The 22,394-nt window shown below is 30.5% G+C and overlaps 4 protein-coding genes across 5 annotated transcripts in view; 1 reads left to right on the plus strand and 3 right to left on the minus strand.

The window, feature by feature from the left end:
* Positions 1 to 22,394, minus strand: part of LOC130672681 (serine/threonine-protein phosphatase 4 regulatory subunit 1-like) — a 107,867-nt gene that overhangs the window by 72,055 nt on the left and 13,418 nt on the right. The gene's annotated exons all lie outside the window — the stretch shown is intronic.
* On the minus strand, positions 139 to 5,338 carry LOC130672683 (RING finger and SPRY domain-containing protein 1-like). Its single transcript, XM_057477361.1, has 8 exons — positions 4,883 to 5,338; positions 4,420 to 4,805; positions 4,186 to 4,351; positions 3,946 to 4,128; positions 2,238 to 2,445; positions 1,906 to 2,165; positions 1,346 to 1,824; positions 139 to 808 (listed from the first exon to the last, which is right to left on the minus strand). Exons 2-8 carry the CDS (start codon positions 4,614 to 4,616, stop codon positions 715 to 717), a joined length of 1,587 nt encoding a protein of 528 aa, XP_057333344.1. The 5' UTR covers positions 4,617 to 4,805; positions 4,883 to 5,338; the 3' UTR covers positions 139 to 714.
* Positions 7,499 to 11,747, plus strand: LOC130672688 (uncharacterized). Of its 2 annotated transcripts, none has more exons than XM_057477368.1 (6): positions 7,499 to 7,650; positions 8,342 to 8,551; positions 8,741 to 8,885; positions 9,153 to 9,380; positions 10,787 to 10,953; positions 11,030 to 11,747. In XM_057477368.1, the coding sequence occupies exons 2-6, from the start codon at positions 8,405 to 8,407 to the stop codon at positions 11,522 to 11,524; spliced, it is 1,182 nt and encodes a 393-aa protein (XP_057333351.1). In that variant the 5' UTR covers positions 7,499 to 7,650; positions 8,342 to 8,404; the 3' UTR covers positions 11,525 to 11,747. The 2 variants fall into 2 exon arrangements, with proteins under 2 accessions (XP_057333351.1, XP_057333352.1); XM_057477369.1 differs by lacking the exon at positions 7,499 to 7,650 and adding an exon at positions 8,186 to 8,203.
* LOC130672680 (arf-GAP with Rho-GAP domain, ANK repeat and PH domain-containing protein 1) lies at positions 11,909 to 21,459 on the minus strand. Its single transcript, XM_057477352.1, has 10 exons — positions 18,831 to 21,459; positions 18,503 to 18,692; positions 17,011 to 17,134; positions 16,298 to 16,534; positions 15,068 to 15,280; positions 14,154 to 14,575; positions 13,839 to 14,078; positions 12,448 to 12,650; positions 12,334 to 12,375; positions 11,909 to 12,244 (listed from the first exon to the last, which is right to left on the minus strand). The coding sequence occupies exons 1-10, from the start codon at positions 20,663 to 20,665 to the stop codon at positions 12,106 to 12,108; spliced, it is 3,645 nt and encodes a 1,214-aa protein (XP_057333335.1). The 5' UTR covers positions 20,666 to 21,459; the 3' UTR covers positions 11,909 to 12,105.

Genomic DNA, 22,394 nt, shown 5'->3' on the forward strand with positions numbered 1-22,394 from the left:
AAAAAAATCGAGTATAGATTTTATATTTAAAAAATCTTAAAAAAATTGTCGAGTAAAAATAAAAAAATTTTCTAAATGACATTAAATTTTTTATTAACTAAAAAAAAATAAAGTAAGACAAATATAAAACGTTATGCTCTTTTTTTATTAATATCCACCCAAGAAAATAGTGTATTAGATTTCTTTATCACTTAAAGTTAATATCAATTAGTTATTTAACAATAAAATCGATAGAACTTTACAGAAATTTAAAAGACTTAAAGATAAAATTTTATTAATATATATTTTGATTAATTTATAACCAACAGTTTCAATCAGACGGAATTAATATTTATTTTAAAATATATCTCTTTTATTAATTATTTAAATTTATATGTATGTATATTTATATATATAATTGATAATATTAAATGCAGAGAAGTATCGCATCAGAGCTGAGTAATCGCGGCAGTCAACAAAAAAATTTATTTTTTTTTAAATCGACGTTTTTTTAAAAATACTGATGTGTATTTTATTAAGTTAAGACAGGAATGCACTGATGGCTCGCCCAAAAAAAAATATTTATTTATTTCGTTGATCAGCTTATTAAAATAATCTCTTGTAGTTTAATTATAAGTAGAGAAGAAAATCAATTAATAGTAATGATTAGTTGTGGAATTAATGATTGTACAGTATTTATAATTATTTTTAACGCTAAAATATGTTTTATTGATGTCACACACTGTCCAGTTCCACCGCAACTTCTTCAATTGTTGCTCTGCACATTGGACATTCGACGAGTTGCATCGGACATGTTTGACAAAATCCTCTGAAAAATTAATTTATTAATTAATCAATTAATCAAAGCCATTTCCAGCCAGCCCTCCTCCCACTTTAAAAAAATTTTCAATGCCTTCCCCTTCTGTCTGAAAATTACTTACAGATTTTTCAAAAATTTATTTGAACTCCTAATTGGTATCAATTTTTTAAAAATTCTATATCTTGACAAAATTTAATTTTTTTCAATTAAGGTTTTAATTAATTAATAAAATTTAAATTCGCTTGTGACAGGAAGTCATTGAAAATTTTTAAAAAGTGGGAGGGGGCGATGTCTAAGAATTATGATACTGAAGTTAGCAGACGTTTAATAATTTTTGGATTTTATTTTAGACGGTAAATTATTAAAAAAAAAATATTTGAAAAAATTGCACCTGTAGTTTTTTAAATTTTCTACAAGTGCATATTTTTTTTTTTTTTTTTTTGTAATTTATTTGTTGAAAAAAAATCCGAAAATTTTTAATTATCTGCTAGCTTCAGGATCATTGAGAATTCCCTTAAATAAAATAATTATTGATTGATAAATTACCGGTGTTCACAAGGCAATAACCTGACTGATGCTTTTTGATCATAACACAAGGTACACGAGTCTTCACGAACGCTCAATTTTCTCAACTGATTAAGAAAAATATGCCGTGGAAGTACGACTTTATCTTCAGGCCTCAATGTCGCGTGATCATTGAATTTTTTAAACTCCCTGTCGGTCGGTGGATACTTGAAAGGCACATTGCCGAAGTTAAACAGACACTGCTGGAAAGACATGAAACTGGCGGCGGCAAAAAATCCTGTTCTTGCGGTTTTGAATACTTGGACGCATGGTTTCAAAGGAACACCATTGGTATAAAATATTATTTCTAGTTTATTTAAATCGAGAAGACAACCGAGGACGTCTCCAGCTTTCCAAGGCGCGCGGTCGTGGTATTTTTCGCTGCGCGCGTTGTGCCAAATTAGTCGCCGGCAGCCGTCACATGACAATGAGTAGGCATCGTCACCGATGCCGTATCCTTCCTGTAATTTTATTTGAATTAATTGTAAATTTTGAGGGAATTACGAAGTAAGGAAGGGAGTAAGTAAGCGAGCAAAACATACATGATTTAAAAAACTACTATTTTTAGTAGCCCATCCTATTTGCATAACACCAGTGGTCATAATAAGAGTTTCGTAATACCAAACTCCAGAATCAACTTGAAATGTACAACGGACACTTTCAAATGTATAGGCATCACAGCGCGCTTCTAAACCATTTGGTGATATCTTCAGGTACTCACTTACATCCTTTGTATTTAACATCACATTTATACCAGTCAAGTCGACAGTGTCATGAGAATATTTTCTACCTTCTATCAAAACTATAAATAAATTTTATTGTAAATTAATATCATAAAGAAAAAAACATAAAAATTAGTAATAAAAATAATTACATAAATTATCCAAACACCACTGAGCAGAAAAACCAACTTGACGTCGTACATAATGAGTTTCATTAGCCCATTTTTCTAAAGCTAATAAAGGGTGTTCTTTTTTCTCCATAAGTCTCCTTTGAATAGTTATTTTATTTTCACTGGTCTGAGCGAATTTTTGCAGTGCTATTAATGAGTATAGTACCACATATGGTTCAACATCTTCTCTCTATAATCAAAACATCATCAATTATCATCATTATTGTTTAACAATAATTTCAATTGATAGAAAGTAAAGCCTAATTGGTCGTATATTTTTTAATTTATTGACAACTTTTTGTCAAACACCTCAGAGATTTTTCAATGACATCCATGCGTCTTATAGTGAAAGCAAAAAAATTATTTAATATTTCTCACAGGCTAAACATGTAATTAAAATATTAATGTAATTTTATTGTAAAATTTTGAAGTCAAAAATATTCTACAATCAAGTAGTCGTTATTTTTGGTGACACGCTTAGATATCCGTGGACAAAATATCCGCAAAAATATCCATTGACAAAATATCCGTGCGACAAAATATCTGTAGACAAAATATCCGTAAAAAAATTCAATTCTGTCCGTAGATATTTTATTGCACACACAAAAAATTCGTGAAAAAAGAGCTCTATGTTTCACACCTTTTTATGTATGTATCAATCATATGTATTTTTGCATAAAGTATTTAATGAATTAAATGATAAATATAATAACTCTAACTACGCGACGAGAGCCCCTATATATCGTATCTCGAAAGCAGTGAATGAGTTTGCTCCACAAATTGATATTTTCGATGTATCGACAAAGTACATAAAAAAGTGTGCAAGGAGCGTGATCTTGAAGTGATCTGATCTATGGTGCACACCGTAATGGTAGTGAAAATGAACCTTGTATCAATTTATAGTTATAATATTTACCATTTCTTCTGCTAAATTTCTAATCTAATTTAATTTAATGTTGTTATTTAAATAATAGATTCCTTTTCTGGTATATTTCTGCTATATTTATTTTTCTGCTATAATTTATATATTAGATTTTGTATAGATTATGATGGAAATCTGTGCAATGCATTGGTTAGTTTATGGAATTGTACTTGATGATATTATATTATATACTTATGTTCTATAGACACACATTTGTGTGAATTTTTGTATAATTGCCGAGTGGCGTTAATAAATAAATAAATAAATAAATGTTTATAAAATATGATTTTAATAACTTTCTTCTACTGTTATTTTAACTATGAAAATTTTGATCTGATGAATTCATATCTTTAATATGTTCATTTTCAGGATATTCTGTCCGTAGATATTTTATTCATCGGATATTATTTCCGCGGATATGTTGTTACGCAACCTTATTTTTAATTATTTAATATTGATGGGCATCAATAACATGAATTATTTTTATTATTTGTTTAAATGCTCATCCCCAGCAATCCGACTCTACTGAGTCCATCACTGCTAAAAAATTTCATCAACAAGATCATCAGCAAACGCACCAGGCCGTTACGTTGTCTAAATAAACTGGTATCCAAGGATGAGTCTTCTGCATCCGCGATACCAGAATCTCAACTTGCGGATAACCAGTTGGTATTCTAGCTGACACAGATACAAAAGACTGTTTACCCCTCCCAGGACACCGACAATAAATGACTTATTACTGATTAAATTTAAAAACAGCATACGTACAAGATTTAACACGAGGTAGTCTAAGGTTGCTTTTGATAATAAGGCTATACTACTAGGTCCTGCTAATTTTTCGGCAATACAACCGAGTACGACACAAATATTTCTCTGCTGCGTTATACTCGTTTGTACTTTTCCAGTCTTTTGTGACACTTGAAACATGTGAGACAACTTCAATACAGTTTCCTACAATAAAACATCAATTAAAATTTGAAAAAATGTATGTTTACTTTTTAAAAATACCTTAGACGGCAATGGACAATCATCAAGAAGTAAAGTTATGACAGATGGACCCAGTGGACTGTGCATCGGTATGACGTTTACCATCGAACTGGCAACTTGGAGCCATCCTTCCTCTTTATCAGCGATCGCATGCAACTTGAGCATAGAAGGTGGCGGCTCTTGTTCACTGAACACAGAAAAATAAGTCAGTAAGTGAATAATCAACAGGAAGACTGAAAATAATAAAACGCTTACTTATCAACAAGACCGCCAATGACACTCAGAGTCTCCAGGACCAGTTTGTCAATATTAGCAGAGGTTGGAAACTTGAAACCAGGTGATGAGTCACCGACAGCATGACTGTCATTGCTCGGCACCGTGGTCTCATCATTATTTTCATTGCTCCCATTGTCTTGATCATCAGGACAGTCTTTGCACAAGCAAGCTCCCATTCCCACGGATTTACGATGGTATCACTTAGCTTACCACCTTAAATTATTTTTTTACGTCGCATCTAGGTACCGAGGTGGCCAATTCTGCTGATTAATTGTCACTGTTCTCATCTATTCATCATCAGCAGCAAAACAATCCACAGTAAATTCAATTTCTCCAGGTCTTGGTCTAGAAAATCCACCAGTGCGCTGTAAAAAAATTCAAATTTCATTTTTAAAAAAAATTACAAGCTCGCGGTTCCTCGGATTAAATTATTTTAGGTTACCTGTAGCAGTTGCAATTAAGTTCCAGTAATTTGCTATAAAAATAATTATTTAAAGTGTAAATAATAAACTCGTACTGATGTTTACATGAAGACTTGATAAAAAATAAATTCTCTGATAAATTTTAAAAAATAGTTTTTTTTTAGTTCTTCACAATTCTGGTTCTTATGATTCGTACTTTTGCCATTCTCATTGATTCTCATTACATTACAGATGCATATACATATATGTATGTATATATATATGAATATGCGAATGCAGAATATTTATTTATTTATATTTTTGAATTAAAATAATCGACATACACTAGTTAAATAAATAATATATAAATAGGTGAAAAAAAATGTTTACAGTAAACACAAACAATTATCCTATCATACTGATACTCATATTTTTAAATACTTTTTTTGAGAATACATTGGCCTTGTGTCATATTGCATATTTAGTATACATGTTTTTGTAGTACAGTGTGTGCTAAAACTATTTTTTATGTATGATAATAATAATGACAACTAATATTTGTTATTTTTTAAATTAATTTGTGATGCTTTCACTAGGTGGCGAAGGATGAGGAAATTTTCATTTGTGGAAAGAATGAGATTTTTGTATTTAGAAAATGGAGGAAATTTTGGCGGACTACAAAATAAATAAAAAATAATTTTATTTTTTATGAGGGTCTTCGGAAAATTTTGAATTCAATTCTCGTATTGAGTAAATAAATATTTGATATATTTTGTCAGTTGATATATTTGGTATAAATTGGTAAGTTTTTGAGGAAACAAAGAACAGATTTCGGGAAAAACAATTTTAGATCGAATATCAGATCTAATTAGGGTGTAATTTTTTAAATTTTAGATCTAGTTTGATTTTAGTGGATCTAATTTGATTTTAGTAGATCTAGTTAGATCTATATAGATCTTAGATCTAAAATTTTAATGAATTGGATTTTTTATAAGCCCGCAAAATTTTGAATTTCTTAAATTTGTTAATTATTGTAATTTAAGTTAAAGATCTATAGATTTCTATAGATCTAGTTAGATCAATATAGACCTTAGATCTAAAATTTTGATGAATTGGATTTTTTATAAGCCCACAAACTTTTGAATTTTTGAAGTTTGATAATTAATTAAATTTAAACTGAAGATCTATAGATTTCCATAGATCTAGTTAGATCTACTTAGATCCATATAGATCTTAGATCTAAAATTTTGATGAAATTGATTTTTTATAAGCCCGCAAAATTTTGAATTTTTTAAATTTGATAATAAGTCTTATTTTAGCTGGAGATCTATAGGTTTTCATAGATCTAGTTTAGTCTGCTTAGATACATATAGATCTTAGATCTAAAATTTTGGTAAAATTGATTTTTTATAAGCCCGCGAAATTTCGAATTTTTTAAATTTGATAATAAATCTAATTTTAGCTGAAGATCTATATAGATTCCAACAGATCTACATGTTTTTCCAAGTGTTCCACTAACAAAAAATATGAAAATATTAAATGTCTTGAAATTTTATATCAAAATGAAGGCCAAAAATCATCAGACCGTTAAAGGACAATTATAAATTTTTAAATTAAAAAACCTTTAGCAAAATTTTTTTATTGAATTCTTTGTAAAAATCATTTATTTTCTTTCTATTGAATCACAACAATAATATTTTTGTTATACAAAACGAACTGTATGTATAATTAATAATCAACTCTGGACTTTAGAATTTCATTTAAAAAAATTTGAACAATCAAAGCAATAAATTTATTGTCTAAATAAAAAAATGAATTTATCATCGGCTATTTATAATGAGTAAAATTAATTATCATAAATATAATCACGAAATTACTGTATGATACTAAACTCCTTATCAATTATTTTTCTTATGAAAAAAAATAATAAAAATTTAATTTTTTTCGCGCGTTAAAATTTACAGTTCAAATTTCGCGCTCCAAATTTAAAAGATATCTTACCCCACTGCTCCGATAATAGAAAATGGATTATAAATAAATAATTAATAAATTTAATGATCAATGATAACAAAAAAGTAAAATAATTGAATGAAAGTAGCTCAAGGCATCAATAATAAAGACGGGAATTCCATTGAAAACTTAAATATCCAATCCCCTCTAAAATGTTTTATGTGAAAGTCAGCGGTTCTCACTCTCAAAATAAATATCTAACTTCATTGATAAATAAATTATTATTTTTCCACAAACATTTTTAAATAATTACCTATCTATATTTACTCAAGATTGCCTTATCTTAATACGCCGTTCATTAAAACACGACAGATAATTAAATAGACTTCGCACACTTATTTTTAAACCCATAAAAAATTCAAACTAAAACTAAAACTAAAACTGTTTGATCTGAAATTATTTTAAAATTACCTTTAAATTTCATAAATTACTTTCTATACTTAACCGGAATCAAAATAATTATTTTTCAAATATTTACTCAATATCCGACATTTAAGTTTTGATTATTTCCAGGCATAAGTATTTATTATTACAATTATTTATTGCACATAATTTACAAACCAAGGAAGAGTTAATCATATATATTTCCGTCTGAGAATATTTAAATATTCTGGTGGGGTTTTTATAGACATTAGACTAGTCTAACGTTTTCATTCAGTTGTCATCGCGATGCCGCTTAAATGACATCGTAAATTCAAATATTATTTTTATTTAAAAAAAACAAAATTAATTTATAAAAATTCTCATAAATTTAAACCTCACTAATAATAATAATTAATTATTTAAATTAAAAAAAAAGGTATTTATATTTTTTCCACAATGTAAAAATGTGTAGACCCAAATTAACTGTCGCCGTCTATTTAAAAATATTCTGGCAGATTTTTAAATGTACGACATTTAAAAAATAGTCAATAATTAAAATATAAATAATTAAAAAATAATTTTTTAACGCCTGTAAAAATGTGTCATTTAGAATTGCGTGTTAATGATAATTACCATCGAGTTAACGTCATTAACGATCTATAGTAAAAATCACCTTGTAATTTTTTTCTGTACATAAATTTTTTAAATTTCAAATAATTAATTTTTTTTTTAAATAAATAATTAAAAAAAAAAAAATTATTTTAAAAAAAAAGTTTTACTTTCACGCATTGGCATTTGTCGTGTTCTTGATTGTACAACAAAACTATATAGTTGTACATGTGTGTACTAACACGATTGAATTGCGTAATATGAGTGTATGAAATATAAATACTGACAAAGAGATAAATAGTGAGAGAATGAGAGAGTAAAAAGATATTCGCACAATGCGTGACCTACCTAGACACATTAGATACCTAGAGTGGAAATAAGTAATTTATTAATTTATTTATATTTATCAAACTATAAAACGACTCACTTTTAAATTATTTTACTGGCGGGAAAAAATTCAAATTTAAAAATTCAAAATTATGGATGTTAATTATTACTGAGGAATTTAAAATTTCTAGGACCAAGACTAGGACTTGAATACCTTTTAATTAAAAAATAATAACAAGAAGACCGACGCCGGAATGTTTAAGATGCGCGCGCATTTGACTCGCGGTTCACCACCACCGTGCGATCATCAGGCTCAGGTGCAAAAGCAGGATGAGGAGGAGGATGACTCGGAACAGTGCAACGATAGAACTCAAACAGATTGTTCGTACGTTAATTTAGAGGTCAGTTTGTGGTCATGTGCGTCTGTTATTGTTTTAAATTACAAAACTTTTTTTACCTGAATTTATAAAAATAAATTCAAAAAATTCTCATTTGAATTCTACATATATTTGAATTGTTTGAACAGTTTTAAATTGTTTATTTAAATACTAAGTAAGAATCAACAGTTGGTTTTTATATTTTTTATGCAGGACACGTCGACTATGCCACCGTGTGTTACGTCCGCGATGAGTGTCGGCAACTTTAATAAAATAACAATTCCCGCAACAGCAACTGAATCTGAATCACAGGAAACTAATGATCTGCTAAATAACACCGCAGCTCCTAAAATTCAAGGTAAAGTTATATAAATTATATATATTTTATTTTATAAAAATTAATAAAATGAAATCAAGTGACCGTGAATTCAAATCCGTAACAAATTACAATTTTAAATTCAAATTTATGCCGAGATTTTTTTATTTCTTACGGAAAAAAATTTTAAATAAATAATTTTTTATTACATTAGTAAATAAATAAGTAGAATATTTATGATATATGAAATATATAGAATATATTAATGAGTAATTAAAATAAAAGATAAAGAAATATTTCTTGATTTAGGTGCGGCAACTGTTGGATGGAGCACACCTGTCAAAGATAAAACCATGAAAAATAATAATAATAGTAATGTTAATAACAATAATTGTGATAGAGCACCATCGATGGCTAATTGTTTATCCACGACGGTCCCTGTTAATTTAAAAGCATCACAAATTGCCGGAAGACATACGCCTACGCGTAGTTCTTTAAGGCATAGTAGAATGATTGTTATGCATCGCACTGGCAACAGTAAGTTATTTTATTTTATCTACTGTCTTACAATCCTGAAGATAACAGACAATTAAAAATTTTTGGAAAAAAAAAAAAAAAAAAAAAAATCAGAAACGAAAAATTCAAATCTAAAAATATGCACATTTAGAAAATTTAAAAAACCACAGGTGCAATTTTTTCAAATATTTTTTTAAAAATTATTTATCGTATAAAAATAAATCCAAAAACTATAAGACGTCGGCTAAATTTAATATCACACTGTCTTGATAAAATAATTTTGAAAATTAGGACAGATATTCAATAATTAGTCATTACTTTTAATTACTTTTTAAATAATTATTACTTGGAATTTTGCTTGTAATTATTTTCCTAGGTATGGTAATAGAATTTAAATTAAAATTTTTTATAAGGAATTAAATGAAAAGTGTGAGGAAAATATATAAGTAGATGTATATTGAATATATATAAGGACGGGTGTTATTATTCATAAAAGTTTTTCTCAGTTGTCATTTTAGTCGCGACACAATACACCTCATGGTCGAGCGAACCGGAAACGAGTTACACACTCAACTCGGAACCAGTTTCGTTTTATTCGACTACTTTATTTTTTTTTTTTTTATAATGAAAAGAGAGAGCGCGAATGCCTGAGGCTGATTAAATTTGAAAATGATGATGATTATAAATGGTGGGAATTAAATATTTGGTAGATGAATAATATAATTTAAGGACCTGTTTAGTAATTTGCATTTTGGACAAAGTGGGAAATAATTATATGAGTAACACACGTGTCAGTGATCGCTGAGGATTGCGGATAGTGGAAGTAACGCTTTATGTCTAATTTAATTATTCATAAGGATATGAAAGCTAAAATGTGACTAAGTAATTTTTTTTTACGGACAATTGAACTGAAAATAAAGTAGTTAACACTTTTAACCCTTTAGTAACTCGTTATTAGTCATATTTTTATTTACTTTAAATAATTGGAGGAAAATATTACTTTTAGATGAAATTTGTTATTGAAATAAAATTGTTTTTTTATAGTCTTGTATATTTTTTTTTGTTTTCAACACGAATATTTATTAGTCATATATATTTGCAATGTTATTTACGTGTGGAAAATTTATTTTTTAACACGGGCATGAAATTTAAAAAATTTTATTTAACCTGCAGAAAATATAAATTTCAAAATTTTTAACTCAAACAAAAAATCCATAATTATTAAAATAAAAAAAATGTATGGTCATTAATTACAAAGTCGATAAATTTAAATAAATTTATAATCTTTAAATCTAAATAAACTCTTACGAAATTCGAATATTTGAAATACTTAGAAATTTATCATATATTTTAAATTCATTAATTTTACTGATTAAATACTCAATTTTTTTATTACCGTCAATTAATTTCATAAAAATTTTTTTAAGTTCCAAGAAAATCACGACCTCCACTTCTACGTCGCCGTAAACTATCAAGTACATTAGCAGCATTACAGACAATTATCGGCATTGCTGTGACCTCTTTGTCGCTGTGGTTACTTCTATGGGCACCAAATTTACCATTTTTGGATAATCCATACTGGAGTGGAATGCCGGTAATTAAAATAAATTAAAATAAAATAAAACCAAGCTAATGATCAATGAAAATAATCACAATAATTATTATTGCAGTTACTCTTCTCCGGAAGTTTCGGAATATGTCTGCTCTGCTGCTTCAAAAAAGAGTACCCAGGCCTGAGTCCGGGATTCTGTTTAACGGCGACAAAAGTAATGAGCTTCTTCCTCGCAGCACTTGCAGCAATAACGTGTCTGTTAGCCTGCATCACATCCGCAATCCACCTGATAAGACTGAGCGGATTAGAATGCACACCAGCGCGTGTAATAAATGCGACATGTGCATGCAGATCACGTAGCGAGCTTGCAAGTGCCTCCGAGCCGGTTCTCAAGTACGTTGATCTCAACTGCCCCGAAGTCGAAGGTGTTCTCACTATTTTGTTAATCTTCTCCTCGATATGCAACGCCCTGGGTGCGATTATTGCCTCATGGTATTGTTATCTGCACTGGAGCACACGCGACAAACGCCTTCAGTATTTGAAAGTCAGATCAAGCTCGCGAGCTCCTCTCGATTCGCGGCCGATTTACAATCCAAATTTGAACAGACGATGACACTCTTTATTTTAATTTAAATATCGGCTACAATTACAATCACAATTATCATTAATTAATTAATTAATTAATTAATTAAATACCAACGCACTCACAGTTTTAAAAATCTCCGTTTTAGTCATACGTCAATTTTCAGTATTTTATTACCTTAATTATTATTATGATATATTGATATTTTATATCATAGATTAATGATATTATTAATGACGGAGTGAAAAAATGCTCATTAGAATTTAAATAATAATTTTTTTTTTTTTAAATTTATTAAAAATTTTAATCATTAAAATATTTTTATAAAATAAGTCAACGTTATAATAATTAATTTTTTTTTAATTATAAGAATATAGATCTACGTATATATTTATATGTATAATACTTTACGAAAATATTTTGCCAATCACAGACAATTTAATTTAAAAATTTACTTAATTTATAAAATTACGTTGAGGTATAAAGTTTACGTCACACTTTTGGGTAAAAAATAGAAAATGGTGAATATGAAAAATTGTTAATGTACTTAATTGTCAATGGATCGGATTATAGTTTATGTTTAATTAGTTTTGTATAAATTTACTGTCGTATTAAGGATCCATTAAGTTTATTGCTGAGGGCAGGAGATTTAGCTGGTGTTCGCCAAAGAGCATCGCTGCGAGCCAGCGGTACTGATCGACCACTGATGCGCCTGCTAAAATATTACCGAAGAATGGACTGTCTTTGCATCTAGAATAATTATATATATTTAGAGCTGTAGGCTGTCTTATTTATTTGGTCTATTGATAAATATATGTATAGTAGAGAGTAAAAAATACCTTGTAGGTTTTTTATTCTTAAGGAGGAACGTAATAGACCACCTGGAATAAATGTTTACTTTTAGTTGTAATAAAGAATTATTTAACTGGAATTTAAACTGCGAGTTTTCTTACCCGGACTGTGGATTCCTTTTGGACTCGTGCCCTAGATACCATATCATGTCTTCTATTTTCCACTCGTTTATTTTAATTGCACATGCTTTGTCTTTGTAGTAGCACAATTTTGCTTGGCTGAATTCAAATAAATATGTTTTGAAACTCTTGGATTTAGTATCTGCGAATTTTAGCTCTCCTGATATTGTCATTGGTGGTTTTATCTGTGAAAATAATTATCAGATAAATTTAAATATTTATTCTATTTGATACAACGTAACTTTATTATGCTGAGAAGTAGCTCACTAATTATTTTTCTGTTGGGAATAACTCTAGCTCTATCTATAGAATATCAAAACTTTTTACCGTCTAAGAAAATACATAGAAAATATAGGGGAGAGGGGGCAAAGTGGGCCCATTAATTTTTTTTACGCGCTTACTTCTTTTTAGACCCTTGATATTTTCACTTCATTATGCTGCGTCCATTAAAATTGAAAAATTGAAAATTAGGGGCAAAGTGGGCCCTTAAAAAAATTTCTGATTTGATATTGAATTTATTGAGGTATAGAAAATTTTGAGGGACCCACTTTGCACCCATATTTTTTGAAGTTTTGAAAATTTTAAGGGATCCATTTTGCCCCCTTCTCCCGTAAAGAAAACCCATAGAAAAATTTTTTATTTAAGTTGACGCCGTGTCAGCGCAGGGAGAATAAGGGAGGATCGTGAGGTAGTCTATGAATTTTCATGAAGAGGCCCGTATTTTTTTTTCCTATTCGGAATAACTCTACATAATATAAACGTTTTCTGTTCTCCACTTGTGTTTTTTTATAAAAATTTTTTTTGAATTTATCGAAATTAATTTAACAATTTTTTTTCCTAAAATCATATCAGTTATTAAATTCCCCGGAAGATTTTCTCAATTTTATTTAAAATTCATTTTCCCCAATTTATCTGATTGAAAAACTCTAAAGTTCCAGTGACTTCCGATACAAAGAAGAAATACTTGTAAATTCACAAAAACTAAAACACAAATAAAAATAAAATAATTGAGTGTAATAAATTAATGGCGTACTCCCTCGTACATTGAGCGTCAGCGAGTTACACGGTCAAGTCCAATTAAGCTACATCCTGTTTACATCGCTCAACACTCCTTTCACTGTAACCCTTACAATCTGATCTATACTGGTTCCCAGTTGCCCGTTTTATTTTATTCATGACTCGTAACCGAGAATTTAAAACTCATTTGCACTTCCCCGCGACCGTGAACCCGCTCAGCATTCACACGGTTTACTCCATTACTCATTAAATTACCCAGTACCCATTTACATACGTATTATTTTTCACCATCAACTACATCCTCAAAACAAATAACAAAATATATTAATACGCAATAAAAGTGAGCTGGTAATTACCCGAGGTACGATATCTCTGTAGAGACGGTCTTTCTTCAAGATAAGAATATTGTCTTTCCGATCTTCTGGATCCCAGTACCCCCATCTTGCAACAGCCTCCAATACTTTCTCTGCATGATGCAACGGACGTTCAAGGACACCCCCCAGAGTACACTCTTGCAGACACAATTCATGTGCTGGTACTTTAGCTTTTTCCGACAGCTCTCTGCATACGTCAGCTGCGCTCTTTTGCGGCCCAATCTATTCCATTAAAAAAAAAAAAAAAATTAACATCCCACTAAATATTTACTCCCACAAAAAACCCAATGAAATTACCGTGACATTGACGCACTCTCCATCTTTGGTAAACAAGTAAATCCAAATTTTCAAGTCGCCTGACGGAGCCCCTCTCAGCCCATTATTGGCAACATGTCTCTCTAAGACCTCAAGAATTTTTGCTTCCTTGGCCAAGTCATCGGCCGACAACTGGTACAATTTCGGGTACAGTCGGATCAAGTCTCCAACGACAGTGGTCTCAGCTCGGTTCCAGTCCTCAGCACTTTTGCTTCCCGCGTGCATTAACGTCGGTCCCCATACCGCGGAAATATTCTCCACTGTCATCAAATTCCGCGAGCTCTGCTGACTCAAACAATGCAAATGTGCCAATATACGTCTCAGTGTTTTTGTTGACACTTCATTTAGCACAGGCATCAAAATTTCGCGGTATTTTTTAGCGCGATCTTCATCATCTTCAACGTCTGCAATAAAAAATATTAATTATTAATTTCAATTATCATCAGCATTATTATTATTATTATTATTTTTATTATAAAATAAATAATTGAGTCCAAAGTACAAAAATAATTATTCAAATGAATTTTTTACAAAAGGTAAAAAATATATGCGTAAGTTTCTTCTCAGAGATATAAGATGAATCATATCCAGTCGACCTCCAGCTTAACAATACGAGAAAAAAAAATCTTTAAGCTTTTACTTGTCAATATAAGCATATATATGTCTATATATATATGTATACATATTATTTTTATTATATAAATTATAAAGAACAGACTTGGAAGCGGCTGAATGGGTTTGCATGCTTGAGTTCAACGTTCGCTCATTAACTTATTGAATTCATTAGTTAAGTAGTCAGTACAAGTAAAAAATAGGTCAGTAATATATAAAATATATGTATATATGTATATTTGATAAACAGTTTAATGGGTGATAAAAAAATCAAATTATCCTACCAGATGCGCGGCAAAGATCATTGTGTACAGAAGGTGGAATAAGTGGCTCGGGTAAGTCGCGAAGAAATCTTCTCAATACTGTTGCGACGTCATGCTCGGAATAAGAACCCCGGGTGATTTGGGTCGCCCACGCATCTCTTCTGAACGCCTCCAATAATCTTACGACGGCGCTGCTCGATCCTCCTTTTCTGTATATTCCTTCGGACATTATTCCTACAAATATATTTTATTTAATTTAATCACTTTATCAGATTTCATTTTTATATGAAAACCGACGACAAATATTACTAAATAATTTATCATATATTTTTTATCTTATCTACGAACAAACGGTAGATAGTAATTTTAATTTTAATTTTACTTTTACTTTTATTTAAGCGTTTAGTAAAAAATATTTTGTTATTTATTCTATTGACTGACACGTGTAACTGCGTGGGTATTTGATTTATCGTGCGTGCAAAATAATATCCGGGAAACGGTTTTGTCATTCAGCTTTTGTTAAAAAATATTTTATGTTAAATTGATCAACCGTAAATATGTAATTATTAATATAACTAGCGACCTGTTTAGTGTACTAAATATATTTATACATTTTTTATGAATTTCGTAATGACGCAGATGCTGTCTTTGTGTCATAAAAATTTATATTTTTTTAGTTATTTATACTTTAGGTCGTCTAATTTGACGTTGGAATGCCAAAGTAGTCAAGTGAGACTAAGCCATCACTTGAAATTTTTTTGAACCTCTTCTTCAACCAAAAAAATTAAAATTTTAAACCAAGAGACAAAAGTTTTAAGACTGATAAAAAATTTTACTCAATATTTCTCTTATTCATTTAAATGAGAACGTCAATTATCGTCTTTTTCCCGCCAAAAAAATGTATCAAAAAATTTCCGTAAAATTTTCCTTCTCCTCTTGAGTAAAAATTTAAATTATTCTCTCCCACTAAAAAACGAACAAATTTTTTTTTTTGCTTTTACAAAAAATATTTTTTCTCTAAACTGTAAAAAAAAATCCACGTGAGTTCAGTTGTTAAATTTTTCGCTGTCAAATTTGACTGACAAAAATTTTACAATTTTTTTCGAGCCATTCGATACTTTAAATAAATTATTTGTAAACTCAGCATCACTCTCATCAATTAAAAAATTAAATTTAAAAATTTCTAATACGACTGCACCAGAAGACAACCAAAAATTTATCAAAGAAAAAAATTTCGTATCAATAAATTACCATGTGCATAAATAAAATTGATGCATTTATCAAGTATAACTGGAACATCATCTTGAGTGAGTTGCTGTTCATCTAACCCAGCACCACAACTAGTAGCAGCTTGATGGAGCGCATGCCTCCAAGCCGATGCTTCACGAGTACCTGGAGCTGCTAAATGTAACGCTCCATGACCCGCATCAATGACAACAATCTGAATATTTTCAGCCCCTTCAATCGGTCCTTCTTGTTCTCTTATCACTGCAAATAAAGCAAACAAATTTGAAATGCCTCCGTCAACTAAAAATAATAATTTCGCTTAGCCAGTAAAAAAATTCATGAAGAAAACGTGACTTGAACAATGGTAGAAAAAATAGTTGTGTCTGAGGCTGGCTGTTTTGTTTGATATTCAGTATCGTAACATAAGCGCACACATAAATATATACATATATATGTATATAAATGTTTAATATTATATATTGTAAGTTATAAGTTGAGAATATAACGACATCCGGCACCGACAAAACTGCTACGATAGTTTATGTTATTCTTATGCTGTTGCGAAAGAGTTATCATTAACTGCAGCACATCGTCCAATGATTCATTAAAACTATTACGTAGCATCTACTTCTTTATCATTTTAATCACCAGATGTTTTAGTTGATTAAAAAATAACATAAAAATTTATTGTTATTTTTCCTCACAAACTATTTTATATGTAAATATGAAAAACTTACAAATACATCGCGCTTTGCGCAGGTCCAGTTGTTCAAATTCAACAATGTCCAGAGATTTTGTATAAATTAAAGTTCTCTGCTGCAATAGAACCCATGCCGAAAACCAAGAGCCAGTAACTCCTTCCTAAAAATATATTTATTTTATTAGATAACAAATTATCTTTATTTTATCTTTACACTGACAGAAAAATAACTTTTAGAAACAGTGGACTTTCTTACAAAAAATTATGCTATTGGAAATTTTGAATTTGAAAAATTTTTAGCCCTAAGATTTCAAGATTTCATTAAAAATTATTTTCTTAAGAGAAGAAATCTTCTGATCTGTATTTTTTTTGGAGTTCTGTAAACCCGAGTCAAAAAACAAATTCTTGTTTAGTCCTCAAAAGCCTCAATTCCTTTGATGTTTTATTTGCCGCCCAGAAAGTAATTCTACTTTAGTACATGGAAAGAAATTTTCTTTAAAAATTACCGTTAAATTCACTGTAAACGTGGGACATAATGCGGCGATTTTATTTATTATCATTTTTGAAATAAAAATTACGAAAAAATGTATTTATTTTTTGATAGACTTTATAAAATTTACTGAAAACCGACTAAAATTTACAGTAGACTACGGTAAAATTTGTTGAAAAAAAGTTAAAAATTGTCTCACTTATCGATAAATGATTAGGTCATATTCGTCCCACGATTACAGTGAATTTAACGGTAATTTTTAAGGAAAATTTCTTTTCATGTACTGAAAATCCTCAATGAGAACTCGGCTGCCCAATTTCAAAACACAGTAAGTGACAAATTTTTAAAAATCGATTTTTTAGTATTTTTAGTTCCAGTGAAATCTTGTGAACATGATTGGATGCATATTTCAAAAATTTTATTTTTATATTACTGTGTTTCGAAATTGGGCAGCCGAACTATGAGGTGTAAATGCAAATAATTTATCGATTTTAAATTATAATTAAGACCTCAAAATCCTCAATGAATTAAAAGTTATGTTTCGAATTTTGAAAATTTTAGATCAAAAAAGAGAATGAGACTTTTGAGATTCAAATGCGGATAAAATTATTCCTTCATGTTTTGAGTATTTTGAGGCTCTAATCTGTGTTCAATCTTCGGATTTCTATATTGATCCTAAAAAACCTCATTGAGAACTTTGAGACAAATCCGAATTCGTTTTTTGACTCGGGAATAAATTTCGATTTTCTTCTGTCAAAATTATTCTTCCACTTGAATATAAAATAAATAATTAATTTACTACTCAAAAAAATATTGTTTTTACAAAAGTTATTTTTTCTCAGTGTAGTTTAAGTTTAATCTCGTCTAATCTTCATAAATTAAATTTGAAACTAGAGGCCTGTTAATCTACGGTTTGAAAAGTGTATCAAGTTACAGAGTTAATATTTTATTAACTCCGGATATAAAGATTTGAATTGGTATCATATGAATTAACAAGGAAAAAAATATTTGTGATATAAAGATTAAAAATAAAAATAACTTTTAGATAAGCCCAGCCAGCGCGAGTTAATTCCGCAGAGTATTTAGCCGGAAAAACAGGAGTAAGTGCTTCAAGAATTCTCTGCGCCCATATTCTCCGCTCAGTTATTCCTTTTGCGTAAAAAACATGAACACTCGGTCTGCCTTTGCAGCTGACGGCGATGCAGTGGACCGTTTCTCCGTCTACAGTTCTGGGTAAAAAATAATAAAACAAATAAATGATAATGGACTATGGCCGATTGCTGAAGCTATTTGTCATGATATTTATTTGCGTTATTTACTGCCGTCAATAGACAATAATTAGTAATTAAGTAGGCAATTGTACGTACTTGACATCTTGGAGAAGATGAACACTCAGCACAGCATCAAGATTGATAACTTCTTTCAGTGTGCTCATACTTTTGTCGACGTAAAAGCTTATTTTTTGGTCAGACAGGACTGCCGCACGTTGGACTAGATCTTTTGCCCGCTCAATTCCTACTCCCGAGCGATAAACTATTCCCCGATGGCAAACGGGAATTATCTGAGCGTCAGAACTAGGCCGCTCCATTGTGGTAACACTGGAAACTTTTTTCACCTGGTCGCGCGTTCGAAGTAATTTTGTGTTTTTCATAAAATTCATTACGTTGGGTCGCACATGGGCCGTGGAGTCGTGTCTCAGTTGCTTCAATTTCTGCATCATCGTCTTCTTTCTCTCCTCAGCGGGCTTGGACACCTGATTATTTTCCACTTTATTTTGAGCCCCGGGTTCTTCGGCTACAGATTCATCTAAAACTTTCACGGAAGACTTTCTCGGTGGTACGGCCGGTTGTTTTCTCCTGGCAAGATGAACTAGCTTCGGCAGCAACGCTGGATTTTTACCCACCACTTTCTCTGGGGCTTCGACGAGTTCGACTTCGTCGTACTCATTTTTCGGAAGGGAGTCGTACCGTCTTGGAGGAGCTGGTGGTGAAGAAATCTGAGCAGGACTACTGGGTTCTTCAACGTCTTCTTCTCCAGTATCTTCGTCCCGTTCATGAAGATCTGTAATACTGCCAGCACTTGTCGGAGACTCGCTAGTTGCTAACAAAGCTTCCAAAAGCATCATGTCATTGTTCTCGTAATTACCGTAAGTATTTTCCTCTGGCTTAGCAAAGGGATCAAATTCAAACAACAGAGATTTATTGTGCCTCGGAGGACAGCCTGGTTCACTTTTACTTTCATTATCAGTATCAGCCTTCCACAAGCTCCAATTTTCATACAGAGAATTTCTAACAGACATGGCACTGTTTGAAGAATCAGCGACTCGTTCACGAATAGGTTCTTCTTCTTCAGCACTTGAAGCTATCGTTTCTAACCCATCAGTTTCGTGCTTATCACTTTTATCCGCAGAGTCATAAAAAGTCCAAGAGTCCGAGCGTGACAGTCTCTTGGAAATGTCTTGGCTCTGACTACCAGAGTTAGCGTCAGACAAATTCAAACTTTGATTCGATTCCGAGTCACTTTTGGTTTGCGCAAACGTCAGCAAACTAATGGCATCAGGAAAGTCTCCAAGTCGATCAGAAACACTGGATGACATTGTTCCATATCTACTACCGGAAGTGACGGATTGAAGCTCGTCATAGATGGATTCATCAGGAAGCGGAGGCGGTGGATAAACTGGCGGTGGTGGACTGTATCGAGTTTCAGTCAAGTCTTGTTCATTTTTCATGCTCTTCAAATTGGACCCCAACGGACTGTAAAATGATATCGACTTGAAAATGTCATCGCAAGCCGGCATTGACACGCATCGATCAACATCATCTTCATTTTTTTTGCTCTCCTCGACCTCTTGGCTCGTCAATCTTCTGGTCAGCAAATTTTTCACCGACTTTTCAAGTCTTATACTCGCATTCCGCGTACTCGAGATCATCGCTTTGCCTTTTACTGTCATCTTCTCCGAAATTTCATCTTTCAACTGCCGAGAGGAGGATCCCAAATTTTTGAACAAATTTTTTTCCGTCAAACTACTTCGCGATTCGGTGCTTCTGCGGTCGTCGCTCATCTCCGACTGACTGGATGATTCACTAGGACTCAGTGATCTCGTCGACTGATTCACCGATTTATTGAGACCGATATTTCTCGGAGCTGGTACAGGACGTTCTGGTATGATCGAACGCGGCTTAGGAACTGGTTTAACCTCCATTATTATTTTTGCTTACTCAGCCTTTCTATTACTCCAATAATAAACAATAACAATAATAACAAGTAATTAAAATAATAAACGTCATCAACAATGACAATTATTTTAAAAATTCAAACTTTATACCCAAGTTACTTTTTTTTTTTTTTAAATGTCCAACGTTCGTCACGTGCGTTTTCATACCATGACCTCGTGCATTTATAACATACAAAAGAACCCATAAATATCTTACATTAGTATGACTCACAGTAGTATCGTATGTCAAATATCGCTATTGTACATCGCCGTACATATTTATTTACAAAATACTCCATTTTACGTAATTACTAAACATCTATTTCGTTTTCCTTCGCGGTAACGGAAAATTATCTGAAGGGTTGATAAAAAAAATTTGTTATCAATTTTAATCAAAAGTCATTTAAAAATAACTTGTAATCATTGGTTGCTCCAATTACCCGAGTTTAAATGTGAGATAGTCATTTAAAAACACACAGCTTATATATACACATATATATATATATATATTTCTTATTTAAAAATCACTAGGTACGATAACAAAACTTTCATGCTTTCACGTCAACTGACATTTTAAAAAAAAACTTAAAATCTTCCACGCAACAGATGGTTTAGATTTTTTAAATATTCAAAAAATGGCGGCGGCATATTAGGAAAATTAATTTTTAAAATTGGAGTGAAATGAAATAGGAAATTAATTTTTTTGAAAATATTTATAACTTGGAGTGTAAAATATAACTGATGTTTTAAAGTTATGATTGAGCAGCTTCGCCCACACATATGCGACTAACTTTTCCTCTTTCTCTTTCAAATCCCCTCCTAACTTTTAAACTCATCCCCACTCAACTTCTCCCGCTTCTGCAATCAAACTATAGGTATATAAATATATATATGTATATATATTTGTGTATAAGGATGTTTTATAAATATAGTGAGAGCTGTAAGTAAATTTTTAAACAAATAAATAAATAAATTTAAAAAAAAAGAAATAGCGCGTAAATAAATTTGAATTTTAAAAACAAACAGAGCTGTGGTTCTTCATAGATTTTTTATGATTCATTTATTTATGATTGCGTTAATATTTTATGATGAATGGCACGAAAGTTATGAAGTAGATTGAATGACTTTTTCATTTAGATAAAAGTATAATTTATAAAATAAAAAATAATAAATTAGTTTGAAGAAGAGATATGAGTCATGTATGAAATGTATCTGTATATATATGTGCGGGTAGGAATATATTTATTATATGAAATTAAATTATCGAGACAATTAAAGTCGAAGCGACGAATAAGTTATCAAATTTCCCACGATAGACAGTGGAAAAATAAAAGTTTACTTCCGGTAATGATCATTAATTATAAAGGCAAATTTAGTTTTTTTTATTTTGTTGGGTAATTTAAATCTGTTAATTAATGCAATTAGAAGTGAATATGATTCATACTACAGACTAAATATCCGAGATTTTTTTTCAAATTCAAAATTCAATTTTCAAATTTGTTATTAAAAATTTTTTAATAGTGTCTTCATACAAAAAAAAATAAATAAATAAATTAGAGACTGGATTTCAATGTAAATAATTAGGTAGTGAAATTATAAATTAAAAATTGTGGTCAGAGTTGCCTTGAAATGAGAGTCCGAGGCACAGAATCGCGGGAATACTGAAAAAAAAAATTCAGAATCAAGTAATTGCATTTATTTAATTAAGTATAGATTT

This window comes from Microplitis mediator, chromosome 8 (genome assembly GCF_029852145.1).
Source record: "Microplitis mediator isolate UGA2020A chromosome 8, iyMicMedi2.1, whole genome shotgun sequence".
Lineage (NCBI taxonomy): Eukaryota > Metazoa > Arthropoda > Insecta > Hymenoptera > Braconidae > Microplitis > Microplitis mediator.

Bases quoted from the DNA above. Each gene is read 5' to 3' on its own strand.
- LOC130672688 (XM_057477368.1), top strand. From the start codon at position 8,405: ATGTTTAAGATGCGCGCGCATTTGACTCGCGGTTCACCACCACCGTGC. The intron at 9,381-10,786 runs GTAAGTTATTTT...AATTTTTTTAAG, and splicing joins TATGCATCGCACTGGCAACA to TTCCAAGAAAATCACGACCT. The intron at 10,954-11,029 runs GTAATTAAAATA...TTATTATTGCAG, and splicing joins CATACTGGAGTGGAATGCCG to TTACTCTTCTCCGGAAGTTT.
- LOC130672680 (XM_057477352.1), bottom strand. From the start codon at position 20,665: ATGGAGGTTAAACCAGTTCCTAAGCCGCGTTCGATCATACCAGAACGT. The intron at 12,651-13,838 runs GTAATTACCAGC...TTATTTTCACAG, and splicing joins ACAGAGATATCGTACCTCGG to ATAAAACCACCAATGACAAT. The intron at 12,245-12,333 runs GTATTTTTTACT...TAATTATTCTAG, and splicing joins AAGAATAAAAAACCTACAAG to ATGCAAAGACAGTCCATTCT.
- LOC130672683 (XM_057477361.1), bottom strand. From the start codon at position 4,616: ATGGGAGCTTGCTTGTGCAAAGACTGTCCTGATGATCAAGACAATGGG. The intron at 2,166-2,237 runs GTAATTATTTTT...ATTTATTTATAG, and splicing joins GTGGTGTTTGGATAATTTAT to TTTTGATAGAAGGTAGAAAA. The intron at 1,825-1,905 runs GTATGTTTTGCT...ATAAAATTACAG, and splicing joins ATAGTAGTTTTTTAAATCAT to GAAGGATACGGCATCGGTGA.